Source organism: Diadema antillarum, unplaced genomic scaffold, assembly GCF_040938485.1.
Source record: "Diadema antillarum isolate AM-2024a unplaced genomic scaffold, OU_Dant_1.0 scf00000105, whole genome shotgun sequence".
Classification (NCBI taxonomy): Eukaryota; Metazoa; Echinodermata; class Echinoidea; order Diadematoida; family Diadematidae; genus Diadema; species Diadema antillarum.
This window is the reverse complement of record NW_027270994.1, coordinates 230,521-253,071: the sequence shown is the minus strand read 5'-3', so window position 1 is coordinate 253,071 and position 22,551 is coordinate 230,521. Positions and strand designations below refer to the sequence as shown.

The 22,551-nt window shown below is 37.7% G+C and overlaps 1 protein-coding gene across 1 annotated transcript; it reads right to left on the bottom strand.

Annotated features, from left to right (window-relative positions):
- Window positions 1-1,340: 1,340 nt before the first annotated feature.
- On the bottom strand, window positions 1,341-21,991 carry LOC139719142 (COP9 signalosome complex subunit 2-like). Its single transcript, XM_071630574.1, has 12 exons — window positions 21,854-21,991; window positions 18,613-18,726; window positions 17,441-17,518; window positions 16,105-16,158; window positions 15,036-15,197; window positions 14,018-14,095; window positions 13,108-13,282; window positions 8,315-8,493; window positions 6,859-7,009; window positions 6,016-6,098; window positions 2,183-2,241; window positions 1,341-1,564 (listed from the first exon to the last, which is right to left on the bottom strand). The coding sequence occupies exons 1-12, from the start codon at window positions 21,908-21,910 to the stop codon at window positions 1,420-1,422; spliced, it is 1,335 nt and encodes a 444-aa protein (XP_071486675.1). The 5' UTR covers window positions 21,911-21,991; the 3' UTR covers window positions 1,341-1,419.
- Window positions 21,992-22,551: the final 560 nt, after the last annotated feature.

Genomic DNA, 22,551 nt, shown 5'->3' with positions numbered 1-22,551 from the left:
AAACGATGTGGCTTTGCCACTAATAGCCACAAAATTTCTGTTGAGATGCCTCCTCCCTCCCAATGAGATAGGAATAAAAATTATCGTATGTGCAATAAAGTGTCGCTGCCCAGCTTGTGTGGCTAATGATGACAGGGTAGAATACTACAGCATGAACAATTCACTCTTGCCAATGACATAAGACTCACATACTCACCTCTCCACACAGATTCATTCCAAAATGAGTTTTACAACCTAATTTCTCTCAAAAGTTTCAAATTGTCTGTTGCCACTCCCTCCTCGTGCAACAGGGTCCCACTATTACTCCAGCACTGGCTCATAACCGGCAAACCTGTCACTGAGTGCGGCAAACCTACGAAGCTGCAATTCCATGCTGCCATCTGTCGATTCAGTGGATTCACAACTCAACACCACATTGCTTCCCCCTGTGGAAAATCATTGTCTATGTAAGCCTAATCGCATGCCCACATGACAGGCCAATATAATTCAATCAAAGTATAGGCTTTGGGATTACAAATATTTCATACTTGGAAGCAAAGTGGAAATCCATAATCAGAATGTATTCTCCAAATCACTCAGTATTCCAGGTTTTTGTTAAAGCTAGAAGCATACTGCACACAATACAGAAGCATATGTGGGAACGATGTCTGGAATGATCGCCCAACACTACATCCACTATTGACGTACATCTCATTAAATTTACTGCAAATTACCCTGTGACATTTGATATCATCAAATACTGCAGAGAGCTGTCCGTGTAGCAGGGACCTTGAGTTCACTGTTTAGTTTTGTGATGCAAAAAGTGACATTTAAAAAGTGAGTGGTGTGTTTCAGAGGAGGGATGGGGGGGGGGGGGGGGGGGGAATCACTCATTTACTGTTGAGATTCAAGCTTGTAGAAGCGGCCAAAAGCTTGCAGTATCTGAAGTACAGAACTGAAGTTGTGCGCGTATGATTCATCTTCAGTGAACCAGGGGAGAATCAGATCGCAGAAAATAAAAAGAAACAAAAAAAATCCCACTACATGTTCCTTCTGTGCATACGAAAGAACAGCCGACAGTAATATTATCACATATAATTAAAGTCATTTCCTCGGCCTGATTCACACCACCATCCTTTCCTTGCAGGCGAATTCTCTAGGAGACATCTAAAGGAGAAGGGATGACACAGCCCATCTGTGTTCTATCCTTCTCATTGTCCACCACCTTGCAGTTGGGATGATGCCCAAAGTCATCCAGGCTACATGCTTAAAAACTCTCTGTGCACCAAATAATGTCCTGCTTGAATCCTTCTTCATATTTCTTTCTCTTCTTTTTTTTTTTTTTAAGCTGAGTACTCCTTTGAGGGGCAGGTAGGGCAGGCTAATCAAACTTGGAAGGAGACAGAGAGAGAGAGAGACAGGGGTGGGGCGTGGTCCCCCTCACGCCATCTTGTTCCCCACAGACTGTTGTAGTGATGCCAGCTGTATCGTCCATCTGTCGAGAGCGTGGTAGCGGGCTGCATCCTTTGACTTCTGGTCCAGTTCCAAGAGCTGGTTGACCTGGTCTATCCGACCGCATATTGTACTGTGGAGTGGCATCAGAGTCAAAGAGGCAGAGCATATGAAAATATGACGGAATGGAGTGCCACTGCATACTGATTAAGTCCTGACAACATTAAATACGCAGGATTATTTAACAAGTATGTGATACAGAAAAGTATTTCTGTTGTCCTGCAGATTCCTCATTATAACAAGTTTGTTTTCTTCCATGATATAAAAAAGAAATAGACATTATACCCTACACAGCAGCATAATCTTCCATGGGAGACTACACACAAAAATTGTTTGTCTGAAGCTATGAATCAGAGCTTTCACATCAAATCACTCTGATGCAATTGCAAAGGTAATCATATTTTTCTTTCCTGGTATCTCAATATGGGGGATCAAGAAACTGCTAATCCTCCAACGTAGCAGCTAAAACGAAACTATAGAAATACTAAGTATAGTATAACAAAGATCTGAGAAATTTAATTTGCAAAAATTCAACAATTTGCAGCACTGATATTAATGCTTTTCTATGTTTATATGACAAGATGCTAGATTAAAACTGACCATCACACAAAACCGTACATTTCTAAATTCTCAGAAAGAATGAAATATTATCCAGCCTTCATTAAGTTACTATTCTTCAATAAATACTCACTTGTCTAATATACACTGCACTAGTAAGCTTTCGACTTCAGCAACATCTATGTTAAGTTCCTGAAATGATAATGTACAAATGGTAAAAATACAAATGATGCATTTACAATCATGTAATACTCATATATATCTGTAGTTAACTGTAGTGGTGAAATAAACAGTACGTGTTACTCCAAGACAACTGCAGCTCATTTGTACCTCTTCACTGTTGTTTTATTCAACTTATGCACCTATATTCAATGGTAGTGATCAAGGTTCTGAAAGATAATCCAATATTCAAATTATGATAAAGTGCTTTCACAATTCATGAAAAATATTATATGGGCATTTCCGTGAGTTGTGCGACATGACCACCAAAATTTTACCCGCATATTTCAGGACAACTGATAATCTTACTTTGTTAGCCATAGTTTGAAGTGTGTGAAACCAACTTTACCTTTAAGAAAAGTTCCCTTTTGTGCATTTTTATACCTTTTGAAACCAGAAAGCATTTTTTGACCTAAAAATCCCTAAAAATGCATTTTTGTTGCTCTTTGTGATTATTTTTTATATTTGAGGCTCAAATCAAACTTTGTTTGGTTTTACAAATCAAAAATATATTAATCTAGCAGTAAATAAAGTGGAGACCTCGATATAAGATATGTACTTGGGACACCAGTGTGCTCTTACATAGCTCGAGAAGCTGCTGTAACGTGAGTTACCGAAACATGAACTTTTTAACCTAGCAATTTTACTATGCCCAACTGAGACATGGTATTTTGGATTATCAAATAACTATGCAGCACACATCCAAGAAATATGATGGGACTTATAGTCTTTGCTTCAAATTCTCATAACAGAGGTCTTCAAATTGTAACGTGAGTTACCATGTAACGTGAGTTACCACAATGTAACGTGAGTTACCGACATGATTTTTCTTTAATACCAAGAAATGATATGAAGGTTGTGATTGTAAGTGACCAATGAGTACATGATTACTGAACTCTTGTATTAAGATTCTATTTCCAGTACATTGTTATTCTCTTGGTCTCTCTCTATCACCAAACCAACTGGTCTACAACCACAATGTGTTAATTACACATGTTCATCACATGTGCTTCAACAGGTTCCATATTTACTATTTAATATTACAGTGCATGTATACTGATCTGTTACGAAAGTTGTTAAAAGACATTTCCTCTAAAGCTGCATGGACCTTGTTCCAGCAAATTATCAAAATTTTGTGATAACTATTAATAGCCTCCTGATTGGGATAATCACTACATGATTACTCTTGAAAAGTTCTTGTTTTTGTAAATTCAAGTGATTACTATTTGACATTTCATAGTTTATACCTACCTGTATAGACCAAAGCCTTTGTTTATGAGGCTGAAACATTTACATGTGAACAGAATTTTAAGATTGGAGCTCGCTTCCTGCTGTTTTTTCTGAGATTTTTGAGAACTGAACATTGTGAATTTGACACGCTTATGTGTTTTATGCTATTCTACTCTGAGGTTTTAGCTATATTGGTGCAAAATCCTACAATGAAACTTTTCCATGTTCACTATAATTTACTTTACATGCTGATCTATTACCAAAAACTTGTTGAATGTGAACCTCATTATCAGACATTTTCTTTAAGAGCTGGACAGTCATGTACCTTAAAGCAAACTATCAACATTTTGTGATATTAATAGTTAGCCTCCTGATCACAAAATATTTACTATTCATGTTTTTCATTGGGATTTACAGTGTACTGCTTCAGACTGCTTGATTACTCTAGAAAATACTGGTATACTTTTCACATGTATGTACAATTTAAATAATGGCTACTTGACATTTCATAGACCAAAGCCATTGTTTTTTAAGGCTTAAACATTTATGAACATGTTTTATTATAAAAAAACTGATCAATACTGGTACAGTAGCAGATAACTAAAATTTATCTGCAGTTTCTGTAATTCAAGTCTAATTTCTGTACCAGTTTAGTATAAGAATTTGTAAACAAATCAAACATACAAACAATTCATTATTGAGTAATTCAAACAATTATCAAATAATTGGAATACAAATTGCATTGTTTAAAAGTTAAAAGATTTTTTGAAATATTCATTTCTGAACCTTTAAACTCTCCACAGACTACATGTACAGGTCTCTAGTCTCGTGACTCAGTGTATTAAATGGAATAGTTTATGGATGACTTGTTTTATCTAGATAGCCTGAAATCCATTTAAATCTAGTAAAATAAAAAAAAAACAATCAAATCAAATTCTCAATTAAATCCTCAATTTCTGATGCATTTGTTAACTGGAAAAGAGTGTAATTTAATGAAATAGACTCTGTTTCATATCATTTTGTTGAATACAATTTTTGTCTCAGTACAAATGAAAGCTTGGAAAACAACTCAATTAAAAATGAAATTTATCTTCAAGTTGGTATTCTAAATGTAAAGTTTCCTGCCTTTTGGTAATCTCATGGATAAAATGGGATTAATTACTGTCAGATCAATGTTCAAATCAATTTAGATTCTTTATTCATGGAGTTTGTTTGTGAAAAAAAGTTGTCTTGGTAAGTTTATTTTGGATTATTAAGACAAAAAAATCGTCTTGTGATCATGTGGACAAACTGTAACGTGAGTTACCGTAACGTGAGTTACCGCTTCACATGACGATACCTGGAGAATGTAAGACAATTTGAATTTTTACCATACTCAGTGATGTATGTTGTTAGTCCATGACTTTGACACAATATACTTTAAAGTCTTTCTGTTTTTTGTTTGAGGAAACTTTTGAATATAAGACATGCCAAATTTTTGCATGTCCAAATTATGTAGCGTGAGTTACCGACATTTGTAGTGTTTTTTCTCATAGTTCTCATAAGAGTCTGTGGATGTAATGTTGCTGTGAGGTAGGATGGAGGTGCATGATACTCATTCACATATAGTAACTCATATCACTAAGTAGGTTTAAAGGATATTGATCTCAACGACCTAATTTTGAGTTCAAAATGTAACGTGAGTTACCGTGGAAATGCCCATATGGATGAGAAATGCTAGGGAAAGGAACACACAGAAAAATTCTTATGAAGAATATTAAATTTCATGGAATTGTAACCTCCCAAATCCTCTACTCCATACCCATATGTAGGAAATCATCTGTTTGTTCTTGACAACGGTTATATTCCTTTTATATCACATAGATTAGCTAGCCTACTCTGAGAACGTCTGTGACAAATAATACAAACAGAAAACAACAACAACAAAATGCTCCAAATCTTATTTAGTATGAAGTCGAGATTGTCTTTTGAGGTACTCTGAAGATTGTAAAACCTTAATCTGTCTTTGCCCAAAAGACATTTGTACTATTGTTTGCCATTTCTTCACAAGAATGGGAGATATTACATACATTATTGTTCTGCCCAGGAGCACACACACATAAAATTGTCCACCATCATGTGATCATGCCCATGTAGTGTATAAGCTGTTATTTTTGTGAGGGTTTAATTTTCACAAATATCACAAATCACTGTTGGACCGCAAATTTAAAAACACATGTAAACGTTTTCATGCCCTAGGCTAACAGATCCCATTACATTAGCCCTCGGTGTCAATTCAGAAAAACAACATCTCATGAAAAAGTCTGTGATCGATTCAATCGCAAAAATATCCATACGCGAAAATAACAGCTGATACAGTAATTGCTGACTGGTATTTGACTTACCCATGTAACATTCTCATTTGACTGACTTGCGTACCATTACAAAAGTGGGAAATTCATATATATAGGAATGACGGTGAAATAAGAAAGTGAGGAGCAACGCAGCATGGACCACTATGATAATTTCAGCACTTACTCTAGAAATGAAAGGGATGTGGATTCTCGTGTATGGCTTGATGAGCTTGATTAACACTTGTGTCCTAATGTTCCGCAGCAGATCTGACAGAGAGTGGACAATGATATAAGAAAAATCCAACATCAGTAATCACATCATAGGAGCTGTAGATTAAGGAGGAGAGGAAAAAATACCAACAATACATGATGAGTCTTCCATAATCACTGCAAAAGATCTTTAGCCCAGTTCAATCTATCAACCAGGATCCCTTTGTCTGTTGGGCATACCAAGGTCACAAGCTCATTCACTTAAACATTTCTTCATGTTGATAGCATGGGAAATGTTTTGCTTCAGAAGACAATGACAGTAAAATGCAATGGCACTACAATCTGAAATTTCATACACAGCTTTGTTTGACAGCAATTAAAAAAAAAAAAAAAGTATGTTAGTCAACATGCTTGCTGATAAAATAGCATCACATTGATAATGTCTGGTAATATCAAAACACACTTCAAGACTCAGGAACGAATGTATAAATTGGATACTAAATGCTCACACCGTCCCTGCTGCTGACAAACACCACAGGTGTTTACATCTCCCCATATAAAAGTGTGGCCCACGCCTATTTATTACACGTTATTGGAACCTGATGCACAGGCTTGCAAGAATGCTATTACAAACTGCACAAAAGCACAGTGGATATTTTGGAATAGTGTAACCAGTGTGTCAGGGCATGTGTGTCGTATAATCCTATCTGCTCTTGGCACTCAAAGATTCTTGGGAGCCGTAACACAGCATCTGTCATCACAACTCAGCACCATTTCAAAAGGATGCTTTTGCGATAAAGAATCGTGCAGCACGTACCTTCTATGTGCTCTCTTATAAAGGGATCATCCATGATGTTCCGCCGGTTGTTCTTGAGGATCTTCTCAAACTCGTTGATGTCGTTGTTCTGGTAGGCACTCACCAGGTTGGTCATGGCTAAGATCTCTGGGTCGTTTTTGTAAGGCTTGGCCTATGGCAACAAGACAAACCAAATTCTAGTGATGTCTTCAAGGACTGGATTCAATACAAGAATCTAGGGGATGGGATGTTCTTCTCATATTTGCCTTACATTAATACAAGAATAAACCAAAAATGAAGCCCACTGACAACATCATCCCAGATGATATTTACTCACACTATCAAGTTTGATGTGAACTTTCTTTATATCTTTTTATACTTTATCAATCAAGAACATGCATGGATGTTACATAATGGCGCAACAATTTACAACATTTGTTAAAACAAGCACACTGCATAAAGGTCTACTTTGAGTAAGTGACCCTAGGGAATTGATCCCACAAAACTACAAATTACATATGTCTTTTATCACTTTAGAAGACTTTCTTTTCCTACAATAAATAGGAAGCATAACATTCAATCATTCACCTACGTGCTCACAACGCCCATTTGTAAGCAAATCTCCCGGCATCACTGGGTTGCATTCTCAAAAATAACAAAGAACCCCTTTCCCCCCCCCCCAAAAAAAAGCATAAATACAAAACAAAACCAACCCAAAAGAAAACACTGAAGGCTGACTTCCCCCCACCCTGAGTTTCAAAATAAATTCAAACTTTGTGCAACCTCCCTGCTACAGTAGGGACATTAGCTTAAGTGCGATTATTTAAGGAGTAATTCACTGACATACGCAGTTTTATAAAATTCATACCTTCTTTTGTGCAGTAACCATAAGGTATAGATGTCCGATTTCCCCCTTTTTAATAATGGTTGTCAGCTCCCTCCCCCTCCCCCCCCCCCCACAACAAATATCTGAAGCAGTAAAGATATCAAATTCACATGTTACATGAAAGGCATATGCTTATTAGACCCTATCTTTACAACTAACAGGCAGTGCCTATTAGCCCTATCAAGTTTGACTCTCAGTTTAAAACATTAAAAATGAATACATATTGAAGTCCCATATGAAGCTTGGGTTCTGATACAAACAAGAACACTTTATCCCTACATGCACAGTGGCACAGCATTTTGCTCAACTGCAAAACATGGTGCATCTATCACATGAGAGTGGAACGTAAGGAGTCACTAATTTCAATTGCATGAAACTGTTCCATTCCAAGTAGCTGACGTCTTTGAAAAACCAACAGCAAGCACTCTCTAGGTTAACACAGCCACATGTACACTAGCCAGAATTTTTGCCTTGATATCGACTGTACAGACTCCAACAGCACCAGGGCTGTTGACAAGAGGATACATGTATACTGAAATTTGCTAATGCACATTTCCCTCTGCAAGAGCGAAAGGCTTGAAATTATCATACCTCTTGCGACTCAAAGGGGTTGATGTCAGACTTCATCAGCATGTTTGCCAGGACCAGATACTTGAGACACGTGGTTCTCCTGGGACTCCCAGACTCGTCGTAGTTCTTGAAGGCCTCGAAGAAGTCCGTGTGCGCCTTTTCATACTCACACTCCCTTAAATGCATCTTGCCACCGCACTCTACGCAAACAGACAGATATGACAAAACAATAACTAAAAGAAAAACGAAAGACAGGTGTTGTTTCTGCGAAACTGACATTATTCCTAGAAATGTAATGTGAGTACCTTTCATAGTGGTAGAAAAACATCTGATGGAAGACTTTAGTCCTGGTATCATGACACTATTAAAAGCAGTATTGTATCAGAATTGCATTTTCTGCATTTGCAGGGAAAATATAGAATGATATTCAGGCCTTCATAACATTGAATAATCATAACTGTAGGCATCATTCCTCACTGAGCTTCTGCATACCGTGCTGTGTTTCATCATGGCATATTCTCAAACCACTGCAGTTAAATGTAGAATGAGCTGCTTTTGTATGAGATCAGATTTCATACAGGAATACTGGATGCTAGAGTAAAGTTATGTTTTGCAAATAAGCAAAACATACAAGTAGGTGCCATGCACTAATATACAAATAATACACAGGTGAGAGTGCATCTCCACTAACGTCACAAACTTAAACCTGTGTATTATTTGATTTATGAAATGGGTCGAAAACTAACAGCATTTTTCATGTACCTTTGTGGGTCAATACCAGTCAGCTACATGTCGCACTTGCTCAAAAGTCAAGATGTCCGAAGATGTTCGTCCCAAACATCTACGCACGTCGCACTCGGAAATCCCTCACATATAAGTATGTATAAAAGTATAAATACGCCACATGTTATGCACAAGAAAGGCCAGCTGGCAGCCCGAACTAGAAGTTGTTCACAGGATTGACAGCGCGTATAGTAGTGTGCGACGCACTTGTAACAACTGAATGAGTGTGCACTGCTAGTGCAAACATTGTGACGTCAGTGACGGAGCAGTTACTAGTACGCTTTCTCTGCAATGTCCCATAGGATAACACGCCGTGCTGTTATGACTTTTCGTTGCACACTTTTTGCACGGCCGTGCATGTTAGTAAGAAAATCATGAGCGCACACGTGACTCATTTCAGCGCTTCCAATTGGCTACATTCTTGAACCCATTTTATAATGTTGTGTAAAACTAAATTACTCCCTCAGCACCCTAACTCCTTGTTCGTTTTCTCCTCTTGTTCCTTTAAATGAAATACAGTGAAACCCCGTTATAACGAGTTCGGTTAAAACGAGGAACCGCTTTTAACGAGGTGATCGCGTCGGTCCCGCTTTCCTTTGCATACAAACCTATGGCAGAACGAATCGGTTATAACGAGTTCGGTTATAACGAGATTCCGGTTATAACGAGGACAATTTCAGTGCATCATAATAAAGAAAAACATAAGCAATTTGATCGGATATAACGAGGTTCCATTTCTTGACTAAATTGTCGCTTTCAAACACGCGACAAACGAAACATTGAAAACCGAATTTACGCTATCCACGTCTTTTTCCCGTTTTGCAGAGAACCGTTCCTTCCATTTTTTCTTCTAAACCACGCAATAAGACACAAGAATGTCTTCCGATGTTCCTACTGAATTATTAAACATAATCATTCGATTTTCTTTTTCGCGAGATACGCGTGCGTGACGCGGCAAAAAAAAAAGTTAGATAACGCATTCAAAAACTTTTCATGTAGCGACACTTGTGGCAAAAAATGGGCAATTAGAATGCGTGTGCAACTCATCATTACATCCATTTTTAGTTCAGAATTCCAGTTCTTTTGCTGGTTAGCAAATATGAGTGTGTATGATTAAAGCCGAAATAATTAATGAAATCATCGCGATCCCGCCGAGTGACAGTAGCCTAAAATTCCTAAAAAAATTTGAATAACGCATGTTAACCTACTTAATCGGTGTTCAGAAAAAGAACAAACGCATTTATTTAGTATTTAGTATTTAGTATTTATCTGATAATCTGAATATGAGTGTGTATGATTGCAGCCGAAATAACTGGTGAAATCATCGCAATCTCGCCGGGTGACCGTAGCGTAAAAGATAGTTGAATAACTTAATCGGTGTTCGGAAATAGAAACAAACGCATTTAACAGTTCAAGAACGGAATCGATGTAAAAATCGCGAAGAGATTTTCGGAAGAAAATAAAGAACGCATTTTTAATCCCTTCGGGTGCAACGATCATACATTTTATAAAATTACAGCCGAAATGATTCATGAAATTGTCGCATTCCCGCTGGGCACTATAAGCGTAAAATACCTCGCAAGTTAACGGTAAACAACGCATGTATGTTACCCTGAAATCATCGCGATCTCGCCAGGGGAAAGTCGCGTAAAAAAGTTGAATGACGCATGTTAACCTAAATCAGAAAAAGAAACCAACGCATTTATTAGTTTGAATAGATCTGGGTTTGTTCATTATTACAATTTTAACACTGCACTTCACAAAGAAGATTTTTCTTTCTTTCAGAAAGGTCTACCAGGTAAAGATTTGCGTAAAAAGGATCACAACCTTCCACATTCAATCCTGTCGCATATTTTTCAAGAACGGATGTACAAAACGCGAAGAGATTTTTGGGAAGAAAATATAGAACGCATTTTTAATCCCTTCGGGCGCAACGATCATACGTTGTACAAGATAACAGCCAAAATGATTCATGAAATCATCGCATTCCCGCTGGTCACTATAAGCGTAAAAATACCTCGCAAGTTACGGTAAACAAGGCCTGTATGTTACTCTGTCTGCGCTGGTGTTTAGAAAAACTTCACAAACAAGAATTACACATGTATTTAAGATTACTATTATATTAAGATTTAACTCATTTCAGCCCCTACTTTTTCGTCTAATTCACAATAATTTCCCTTTATTCTCTCCATAATAATGATCCATAATTGTGTAATAATAACGCAAAGGATGTCTTTAGGTTTCATTTATGGGTATAATGATGTCGTGCTTATGTTTTTCCTTTTTTTTTGATGCGTACGGATATAACGAGGTACCGGTTATAACGAGGTAATATCGCCGGTCCCACGGACCTCATTATAACGGGGTTTCACTGTACTACAATACTTTCAGATCATGCCAATTCAGGACTGAAATTATCAAATTCTTTCTCGTTAATTAATGGAAGCTAAAAATTTAAGGCATCACATTGGTTCCCACATTAGCTAATGCACAAAGACATAATCTCTAATGATCATTATCAATATTGGCAACAAAATGACATTGCCCCCCGCCCCCCTCCCCCTCCCACCCACCAAAAAAAAAAAACAAAAAAAAACCCCCTAGAAATGTCACTATGGCAACTGGTATGCCTCCGCCATAACGCATGATTCTCCCAATAAGTGTATAGTACAATGTCTTCACAATGTGTGATGACAGTTTCACATAATTGGCAAAATATTGAAATGACAGGTTTGTCAGAAATGTTTTGAATGTTCACTTTCCTTGAACTAGGTTTGCTATAATTGTCTAAGAGTGCAAGTACATGTATTTGGGGAATTGAGGATTTTTACTTGACTTTTGACTGACCCTTTCATAAGTTTATGCATTGAGTAATTTTAAAGGTATGAAGAAAAAGTGTAATTACAGTATAAAATAAATAGGGAAATTTTGAAGAGTTGACCTTGACCTTTAACACCTGACTATTGACCGATGACCCCTAAATTCCCTAGATAATCCCTGCCAGTCAGTGCATGCGTATGTACCAAGTTCCATGAAGATACATTGAACCATTTGTGAGAAAGGAGAAATTGTAACATTTTCACCTGACCTTTGACCTTTTGACCTTTGACCTTGTGACACAAAACTCTCTGGAGAATCTTAATGGAGTAGTACATGGCTACACAAAGTTTCAAGAAAATACCTTTGGGCATTGCATAGATATGGGGGAAATAGCAACATTTTTAGCATTTGACCTTGACCTTTTGACCTTTGACCTCTTGCCAATTTCACTACAAAACTACTCAACTAATCGCCCCACCATACTTCATCCTTGGACCAAGTTTGGTGAAAGTTGCTTTGTCCAGTTTTGAGTTATCACGTAAACAGATAAATTTGAGGATTTGACCTTGATCTTTGACCTTTGATCTCTGTCCGATTTCACTCAAAAACTTATCAAGTAATTGTCCCATCATACATCATCCTCGGACAAAGTTTGGTGAAATTTGCTTGATCCAGTCTTGACTTATTGCGTAAACAGATACAATTTCATGATTTGACCTTGACCTTTGACCTTGGACTTTAGCCGATTTCACCCAAAATCTAATCAAGTAATTGCCCTATCATACTTTATACTTGGACCAAGTTTGGTAAATTCCAGTCAATATTACTCAAGTTATTGCGTAAACGAACGCGGACGGACGTACGGACGTACAGACGGACGGACAACCCGCAAACATAATGCCTCCGGCACCACTTCGTGGCGGAGGCATTAAAAAAAATGGTCCTTCTGAAGCTGATATTACTCACTTTGCAACAGGTAGAACCTTTCCTCTGAAGAACGTGCATATAAGCAAGTTTGAAAAAATGTTAAGCAATGGTGCAGATGTACGAACTGTTTCAGAGCATTTACAAGTACACAATATGAGCAGCTGCTAAACAGATGCTTGAGCATTCTCGCTTGGACCACACCATGTAAACCTAACAATGACTTCCACTTCAAATGGGTTTGTGACAGGTGAAGCATGACACTTTCACTTATAAATGTCACTGACCTCTGATGACACCCATGATGAGTGGATGAGGTATTGCTGACTTGATTTGTAACGACTGCTCGTAGAGCGCCTTCAGCTTCTTGTTATTCTTCTGTGCAGTGTACATCTGGATCTCCAGGGCGTAGATTTCTAATAACTGCGTGCCCTTCTTCAGGTCGTCTGTGCCATCCTGATTCTGCAAAGGAAATAACAACAATGACAAATGCACTCTTTTACATTTTTGAAAAATGATTCAGCTAAGGGGGTAAAGCAATTCAAACAAAAAAATCAAGAACAAAGCTTGCTTTGTGATAAGAGACAAGAAGACACCTGCAGGTCTTGGTGTTCACCTGAGCAGTGCACTCCACACGAGGCAAATTTTATTTTTAAACTTAAATCTTTAAGATGTTGAGATTCAGGGATTGCTGCAGGCCCCTCCGACAAAATACTCCCCATTTTTTTTTTTTTTTAAATTTTGGAATTTGGGGGCCACAAATGGACTCCCACTGAGGACACCACTATCTGTATCATTAGTACAAACTATAAACCCCCTTTCCCAATTGATGATATTCCTGCCAAGTTCTGCCAAAATCCAGCCACCGGCTTCAAAAAGAAGACGAAAATGTACACAAGAGACACACAGGTCTAGTGATCCCCTATGTAGTGCACATCGCCTTCATGGCACTACAACCGAAGCAAGCAAACTACTAGTATTCCAAAAATCTTGATATTCAGGTTTTGCTGCAGGCCCCTAGCAGGCCCACTTGCAATTATACCTGATCTTATTCAGAGAAGAAAATGACCCCTAAGATTGATATAAGCAAATAACACACCCAATGTACCTCAGTCTTGCAGCTTTTTACATGATATAGTACTACAGTGAGGATACCTACCAATGTAAAGACCTACATGTCATTAATTCTACACTTACCTTACATGACTGATGTAGTTGTTTAAGGATCTTTGCCAACTTATTGAACTCTTCTCTGTCATAGTACAGTTTACCAAGCTGAAAAGAGAGATTAAGAAACATACAGGTAACATTAACAAAAAGTGTGCATTAGTGATTTGAAATATTGGCACTCATACATAGTATTTGTGATGTTTGAATGCAAATTAGCAGTTCTTTCATTGGAAAAACAAATTGCACAATTTTCCACTTACTATTTTTTGTCTTGACACAAACTCAGCTACTCCTTTTCCATAATCAATTATTTACTGGGTACATCATTAACAAAATCATTACTGGGTACATCATTAACAAAATCATTACTGGGTACACCATTAACAAACTCATTTTGTTGGAATGAATAATGAAATTGAATGATCCCATAAACAACAGGATTTGTTCATATATTCTCTACAAAATCTCAAATGATTATCATTCATTTTATTGGAAACACAATGAATGCATGTTTATCATTAAGCCTAATAAACACCGGTAATAGCTTTTTGAAAATCTTTCTCTGCTGGCATCAAATAAATAGGAAATTGCATGGGTGATCATTAATTTCAAGACCAGACTCACAACCCTTTTTCTCAGTGTTTTTCACTGATACTGACCTTTTGCTGTTTCAAAATTGAGTTTTTACAAAATATTTTAAGCCAGCTAATAACAACAATGATAAGTACAGCACATGTACTGTGCCACTGATCTAGTGGCCAATTTGGAGGTGCAGAGGGACATGTACAGCACATTACTAGCTAATGACATAAAACGAGACAGTGCATGCCTGTTTTGAAGGTCAACACCACTGTAATACTATAGGACAAACTATGCAAAGCTACAAAAAAAAAAAGAACATAACAGAAAACATGCACAATAAAATGTAAGAGGGGAAAAAAAAGTGTCATGAACCATGATGAAAGCAACTATTACAATGTCTAGGATCAAAGGAGCTAGGGGTTAAAGGAATTGGGGGATCAAAGATCAGAGGGGCTGCCCATACCTTTGTGTTTGTCTTGAACCACAACCTGTCGTTCTTGGCGTCTTTGAGCGCCATCAGCGTCGTCTCGTAGAACTCTTGAAGGAGAGCCATGTTTTTGGAAGTAGAGATGTAGTCTAGGATGCTGTTGATTGACTTCTCTGAGTAGTTTCTTGTAACGGCACTCTGTATGTGTCAAACATACAAGACAATGGAACAACAACAGAAAAGAATTTGTAACAGTCTGCCATCAAACTAATTCAGGAATGGGGTGATGTGAATATGCCATCTCAGCAACAGTATACATTCCTCTAATACGGCATCTATACTGGAGTGGCACTGTAAGCAATCTTATGGTCACAAAATGTATGCCGTATAAAATGAAGTTTCTTCACAACTCTCTCTGTACAGTATGGATAAAGGATTTCACAGTAATTATAGCACTCCTGTGTTACATATTCTATCATTTCTCTACCGTCTCCACTAGTGAAACTTCAACTTCTAGCCCATTACTGTCCCCCACTCTTCACTTTTTGCCCTCCTTACAACTCCCATATGTCACTTCCCTCTTCAATTCTACTCTTTCTAGGCTCTTCTGCCAAACAGAGATCCGGTTGAGGACTACATACACATAGTGTCACCACAAATCTTTCTCCCTCATTTACTTCACCATGCAAACCTTCAAACAACACAATATTCTATACCACTTCGACATTTATCTTCCCTCTAGTATTTGTCCCCCTGCAGTTTGCTTTTATTGTGGAATATCTTTCTTTTTTTTCCATGGAAACAAAAAATTCAACTTACAGTTTGATATATTCAACGGCTTTAGCTTAAAACTTTACATCACTGCAATGATCACGTCATTTGTGTTCTGCCAAACATCTACATCATATGAGCGAGTTCACAGCTTGGAAGTGAAGACTGCATCCACAATAAATCATTATACATTACAGTTACCATTATAATCACATCATCACTAATGACTAAGATATGATTGGTGCAATCTATGAAAAAACATTTATACACGCGGCACTGAAAAAGAGATTTACCTTGGTAAATGACATATGATACTGCAGTTTACTGTACTCACCTTAATGTATGTTAATAATAACTTGTATTTTGTCATCATTTCATCATAGTTTCCCTGAAAAGAGACGATAAGGAAAAGACATATAAATGTTGAGGTGTATTTTGGCTACTTTCATATTTCCCACTGACGTATTATAGCTCTAACATGTACATGTACTTGATGTACATTAAATTTGATTGGTAAAATTCATGAAAGTGAAATAGGAATCACAAAGTATTTTACTCAAATACCAGTATGACAGGTACAATATGTGATAATGAATTACTCCATCACTGTTGGTACATGCCATGTTATTTTAGAACATGATGCTCAGTGAGGAACATATTTTAAAAAAATGACACCTCAAAGGGATCAACAAATCACTGATATATCATATATTTTAGTGTCTTAGGATATTTCAAATTTCACACAGCGACTTAAACACAACATCCAAAAATATGGTCTCCTCTCACAGAAGCATACCGGTTTATGAGGTTAGAAGTTGATGATTTTTTTCCTTGAAAATAGAAAACAAACTCCTATTTTTTTATTTCATCACTGTGTATCTTGATCATAATTTCAACCACTCACAAAACTATCTAAGTCTACATTTGCAAGACATATGGCACATAATTCTACACATACAATGACTGACATGACGCAAATGTTTTGCAAATTTCAATATGCATTACAATGATTTTTGTTGAAAATGAAGTGTCTAGCGTAAAACTCGGAATAATGCAAAAAACAATGAAAACTGCTTTTTGTTTTGTTTTTTTCCAGCAAGGCTGTGTGTCACATTTACAAGGTACGTTGAACTGTATACACCATATATTTTGCAGTGATTTATTTGTACAAATATCTTGGATTGACTGATATTTCGTGAACTCAAGGACATGCCAAAGTATTGCCTTTCATACCCAAATTATGCAATGTACTGTCTCCAGGATTGGAAATCACTGAACATAGACTATTGAAAATGAATAATACTTATTTTATTATTCCATTGCTATGGTTGTCAATCACAAGTTTGACCACTCACGGAATTATCTCACAGTTCCTAATTTACAATATACCTGGTACTATGCTCCGCACTTATCTGATGTAAGCAGTATTTACTAAACAAAAAAGAATAAGAAAAAAAAATCACACTGAAATTAAGGAACTGAGGAACCAAGCTGACTTGAAAGTCATTCACAAAAAAAAAAGGTGGCCATTTCAAATTGATTCTTCATTAAATGCTGAACTTTACTACTGAAGTAGAGATTATGTGTGCCATCAGGCTTGCTTGTTGTTGCTAAAATCTGTTGTATCATGTGATGCAGCAGCCTCTGTAATTGGAATCCAACCAACTCACCAGCTGAAAGTTGATTTTGATCATCTGCTTGAGAGCCTTGAAACCCCAGTCTCCTTTTTCATCTTCCAGTTCTAAAACCTGTGCACACGAACAAATTTGGTGAAAATGCATTGAGCACATTTGTGAATAGTTCTGCATTGCTCTGCTTGTCACAAAGCTTGATTTTTGTTTTCTCTGATACAATAGGTTAGTTTACTACTTAATGTATCACATTTACACATAATGTTTCCTCCATGAATGAAGTAGCATGCTATGTCATGTCAGTATAATGTATACTCAATAAAGTTCAATAGTTGGAATGCACTTTGCAAGCTTCAGTTGTTGCTATGTTGGGCATCAGGCAAGCATTGGGCAAACACTCTGGTGGTCACAATCTTTGTTGTAAAGGTAAACATACACAACAGCTGAATACCAGAGTATTCACAAGTAGGCTATGAGATTTCAGAATGGCACCAATAGCCAGTAATTGTAAGTTTATTATCATTTTTTTTTTTAATGTGTGCATGTGTGTGTGTGCATGCAATTATAGTTTGCACACAAAAGGCTATTAGGGAGCTTTAGATTTTAGACGCGCGGACGTTCAGAGGGAAAAAAACATGTTCTGAGCGTGCGCAGAAGCGTGCGTCAACTTGACCCGCGCTTCTGCGCACGCTCAGAGCATGTTTTTTCCCCTTTGAACGTCCGCGCGTCTAAAATCTACAGCTCCCTATTGATGTCCATGTAATCCTTTATATGCAGCATGGTTCACTAGTGGAAACAAAATTCCATCATACTTGGATTTTTCAGCCCATTTCATAAACTAGACTGAAGCTCAAAAACAAATCTCATCATGACCTTGTATACTGTAAGCAGGACATACTTTAATATAAAGCAGGAAATAATTTTCCAACTCAAATTCTATTACCAATTTCAGCAGATGAACAGTATTTCAAATGGTATCCTGTACACTACTATGTAAGAAAACTGCTCTAGAAAAGCTAGTTTGCATAGCAGTGGTGTAGAAATGCATAGCAAATTGCGATGTGATACCAGGAAAATTATTCCCTGTAAAGATAAAGAAACAACCGATATCATGTGCATCAACACACGAGAGATCTGTAAGCCTGCTCTCCTGACATTGCAAAGAGAGATGATAATGATGATGAAGAAATGATCACAAGATCTGCACTCACCTTTTGAAAACTTTCTAGTGCTGTCTTGGGGTCCTCTTCTTTCAGTGCCTTGGAGTTGTAGTACTGGTTCTCGAGATCCACATCTGGCTCAGAGTTTGTGTCCTCAGAGTACTCCTGTCAAAAATCATCAATAAAAAGGCAACGATTGTTCCCCTCTTTCTTGACACATTTGGATAATTTATGAAAAGAAATGATACTACCAGGTAGTGAACAATCTTATCGCATGTACTGTAGAACGAGAAACAATCAGTATTTGTCTGAATGCTGCCAAAAGTTCTTAACTAAGGTGTGGAGATAATGAAGTAAGTGAGTGATTGGACAAAGACCAGTACAATCGTATATTTGTGAAATATAACATCATTCACACTCCCATACCAATTCAGTTGTCTTGGATGACAAACTCATGTTTTGGATTATGAGCATTAGTTTGCATGAACAGCTTAGGAGAACAGCTAAATACTGCTTATAACTGCTTCAGTGAATTAGCACAATCTGCTACATTCCAATGTAATTTCTATGCAATCAATGTACATCTATTTCATAAGGAAATGTATGGTATTGTTACAATCCCCAAAGGCCAAATGCAAGGCTTTAATTGATTTACCTAAAACATATGAAAATGGCAAACCAGCTTAAAGAAGGCTTACCCTGACACTAATAACGAGATGGATATCACTGGTCCAAAGTATCAATTAAATTGTTTATGAATTGTTTTCCAGTCAATCACATCAAGCAATAACGGATGTGACACACCTAATGATTAGATGTGAATAAAACAAAGAATTCTCAATGCTTACTGTAAAAGTGCACATTTTTATGGTGTGGAAGCTTTTGCACATTTCGCACAAGAAACCAGCTTGAAAATAAAGCATGCAAATATTTCTGCATGTGGTCCATTGTGGGATAGACTACTATGTTCCATTATTGAAATGCATGTCTTGATTCCGTGGAATTAAAAACGTGCGAAAGTCACTTTACCCAGCCGAGCACAAAAAATTACTTGTGTTACATCTTTGTAGACCTTACTTACCACGTCTAACTGTCAAGGTTATTACATGCAGGTTTTGCACCATCCCTCCCCCACCATTTCGCCAAGTCCAAGTCCACAGCCATAGACTACATGCAGGCCCTAAGCCTAGGCCCGATACTCAGCCCGTCAATCAGCAATTATGTTAATCAGGGTCTTAATCTTGATTCCAGTGTTCTTCTTCTTCTGATTAAGTCTACCTCCTTCAATAGGCTGAAGATTCTAGCAGGCTGTGCTATTTATATTATAATACAGTTTATTTACAGATTACGAGTACATAACAAATTTGAAGAAAATAACTAGCCACTGTGTTCAACCGTTAGTCGGTTAGGGAATGATCCTACAGATGGCACTGAAACAATTTCTGACGACAGGGAATTCCGGTTTCTTACAGTTCTTGGAAAGAATGAATGACGTTGCAATTCAGTTCTCGAGTATGGTACCTGATAGGAATGTGGTTGCGTGGCTCTCGTCAAAAATATGTTGTTTACCTGTTGGTTTACATCCATTAAAAAGTAAAAAAAAAAAAAAGTTTAGGAGCAAAAATAAGGATAGCCTCTAGGCAATCTTTCTCTGGCGCTTTATGCCGGGCTATTGCGTATATAGGCCATACTGACGACCTACTGTCTCTTATTTTGTATGTTCATGAACAAGAAAATAAATACATGAATCGTATAACAGAGTTATCTGTTCCTCTCATACTAAGGATTCTCAAACTGCAGTCTATAATGTTCGAGACAATTGTATTCTTTATCTAGCTGGTATGTGTTTATTTGTTTCTTGTTCGCCATTTTCAATTCAATTCACACTTCATTTTATTCGGCACAAAATAAATCAAAAGTACATTATGTACACAATAACAACAAAAGCTATTATTATAATTATTATTGATATTGTAATAATGATAACTATTATTACCATTATTAATATTATCACTATTATCATCATTATCATTATTATTATTATTATTATTATCATTATTATCATTATTATTATTATTATTATTGTCATTATTGTTGTTATCATTATTATTATGCTCAACGTCGGCCCGAACGTCATGCGGACGCAGTGCAAGTAGCCTACCTTCGCCGCCCACATTACGTGACCCTCAAAGTCGTTGCTATGAAGATCTAGTAACCAAAGAAAAAGAAACATACGCAGTGCGCTTCTAGGTCGCGTGAAGAATAAAAGTACTAGTAACGCAACGAAAAAAAAAAAGTAACCTGTTTGATGCTATAGACAGTCCTGTGCTGAAAGATGAGTAAGATTATTGTGTATTTGTACATCATAATAGCCTGTCATTTTCTCTGCGCTGTTCCAGAGTGGTCCAATCAAGTTCTTGCAGCATTTTGATGACACTTGAGGTGTTATGGTAACAATTCAAAGTGAATCTCGCAGCTCTTCTCTGGACCATTTTCACTTGTGGATGAAGTTCTTGCAAATATATACAGTACCGGTAGTCAGTAGAGAAAAGATGTTCTTGTACTGTACTGTAGTAGGGGGAACCTAGCTACGCACCCTACTCGAAAATTTCTTTACATACAAGTCCCACGGCACATTAATGAAAAGCGGAACGCTCCAGAACAGAACATCACAAAATGTCCTTCTTCCCCAGAACACTAAGAACATGGAACATCCTCCCACTGAGTACTGTAACCGCACCATTTAGTGGAAGGAAGCCTTCCGCCATCGACTGACGGAAGGCAGTGGATAAGTCGTCCCAGGGGGGTGTTTCATAAAGCTGTTCTTACTCTTAGAGTTACAAACAACTTACGAGAGACAGGTTATCAGTTCTGATGTGCTATACTTATCAGAATTTCCATAATTCAGCACAAGAACTGATCACCAGTCGCTCGTAAGTCGTTCGTAACTTTACGAACAGCTTAATGAAGCACCCCCCGGACTGTTTTTACTTGCACCGTGTATACTCTAGAAAATGGTCCATCATACTCTGCACCATGCACCTCAACCAATGTGTTTCACACACACACTCACACACATCCAAAGTTTGCAAGACTCTCCAGGTTTGAAGGAGGCAGACTGAACCAGAAGAAGAAGACATTCCAAGACATTATTGTTTCAACTTCATTCTGAGGCTCTGTCACTGACACTGTGCTGTGCTGTGCTGTGCTGTGTGTGCGAGCCGTTTTATTTGGAGTATGTTCCCACGTGGGGCAGATGGCCAAAAAGTACTGTTATTCGATTCTAACTCACCAGATTGTAGTCATCGCTATCATTGTCAGCCATGAAATCATCATCTCCGTCAGACATCTTGACAGTTTCACGTAATATACACGGTAATCAACTTCTAATCACAGCTACCTCACCCCGAGTCAGTTCCTATTCACCCTTGTTTTGTACGTAGGGGATTCTATCTTGGTGGATAGTTTTCTGTGCTTAGATGATGCTGCGGTGATCAGTGCAGCGACAGAGCCTTCGGCGGCGCCTTGTTGGTGGTACACACGTACGTACACTACTCACGTACTGCTATGTAGTAAATGTATTGCAGAGCAGCAGCATTTTGCAGCGCGGCGAATCGGTGAGCAAAGTCATTCAACTTATTTGTCGCCATCTGCGACAATATCACACTCAACTGTACAAACTTTTGTCGTAAGTGGCAGCATATAGTACTGGCCTGGGGCGCCATCATGTGCTGGGTATCAAATATGTTCCGCGTCGATAGCAACGAACAGCTGATCTGATGCGAAGCGTGTGTTTACACTGTTTGTTGTGGAGCTCGGCGTTGTCTCTCACGACGACGGACACGTACACAAAAGCACGACACGCCTCGCTCGCCTCTCGACCCTACCGACTGACCGACACTTCGTCAGTGTTTTGACGGAACTCAGCGGAATAATACGTGACAGAAATTTCTCTCCTCTGAAACAAGAGATCTGCTGCAATCAAACATC

Excerpts from the sequence above, each read along its gene's own strand:
- LOC139719142 (XM_071630574.1), bottom strand. The coding sequence starts at position 21,910 with ATGTCTGACGGAGATGATGATTTCATGGCTGACAATGATAGCGATGAC. Across the intron at positions 15,198-16,104 it reads TATTATTAACATACATTAAG|AGTGCCGTTACAAGAAACTA; the intron begins GTGAGTACAGTA and ends TGACACATACAG. Across the intron at positions 6,099-6,858 it reads TATAAGAGAGCACATAGAAG|ATCTGCTGCGGAACATTAGG; the intron begins GTACGTGCTGCA and ends ACTCTCTGTCAG.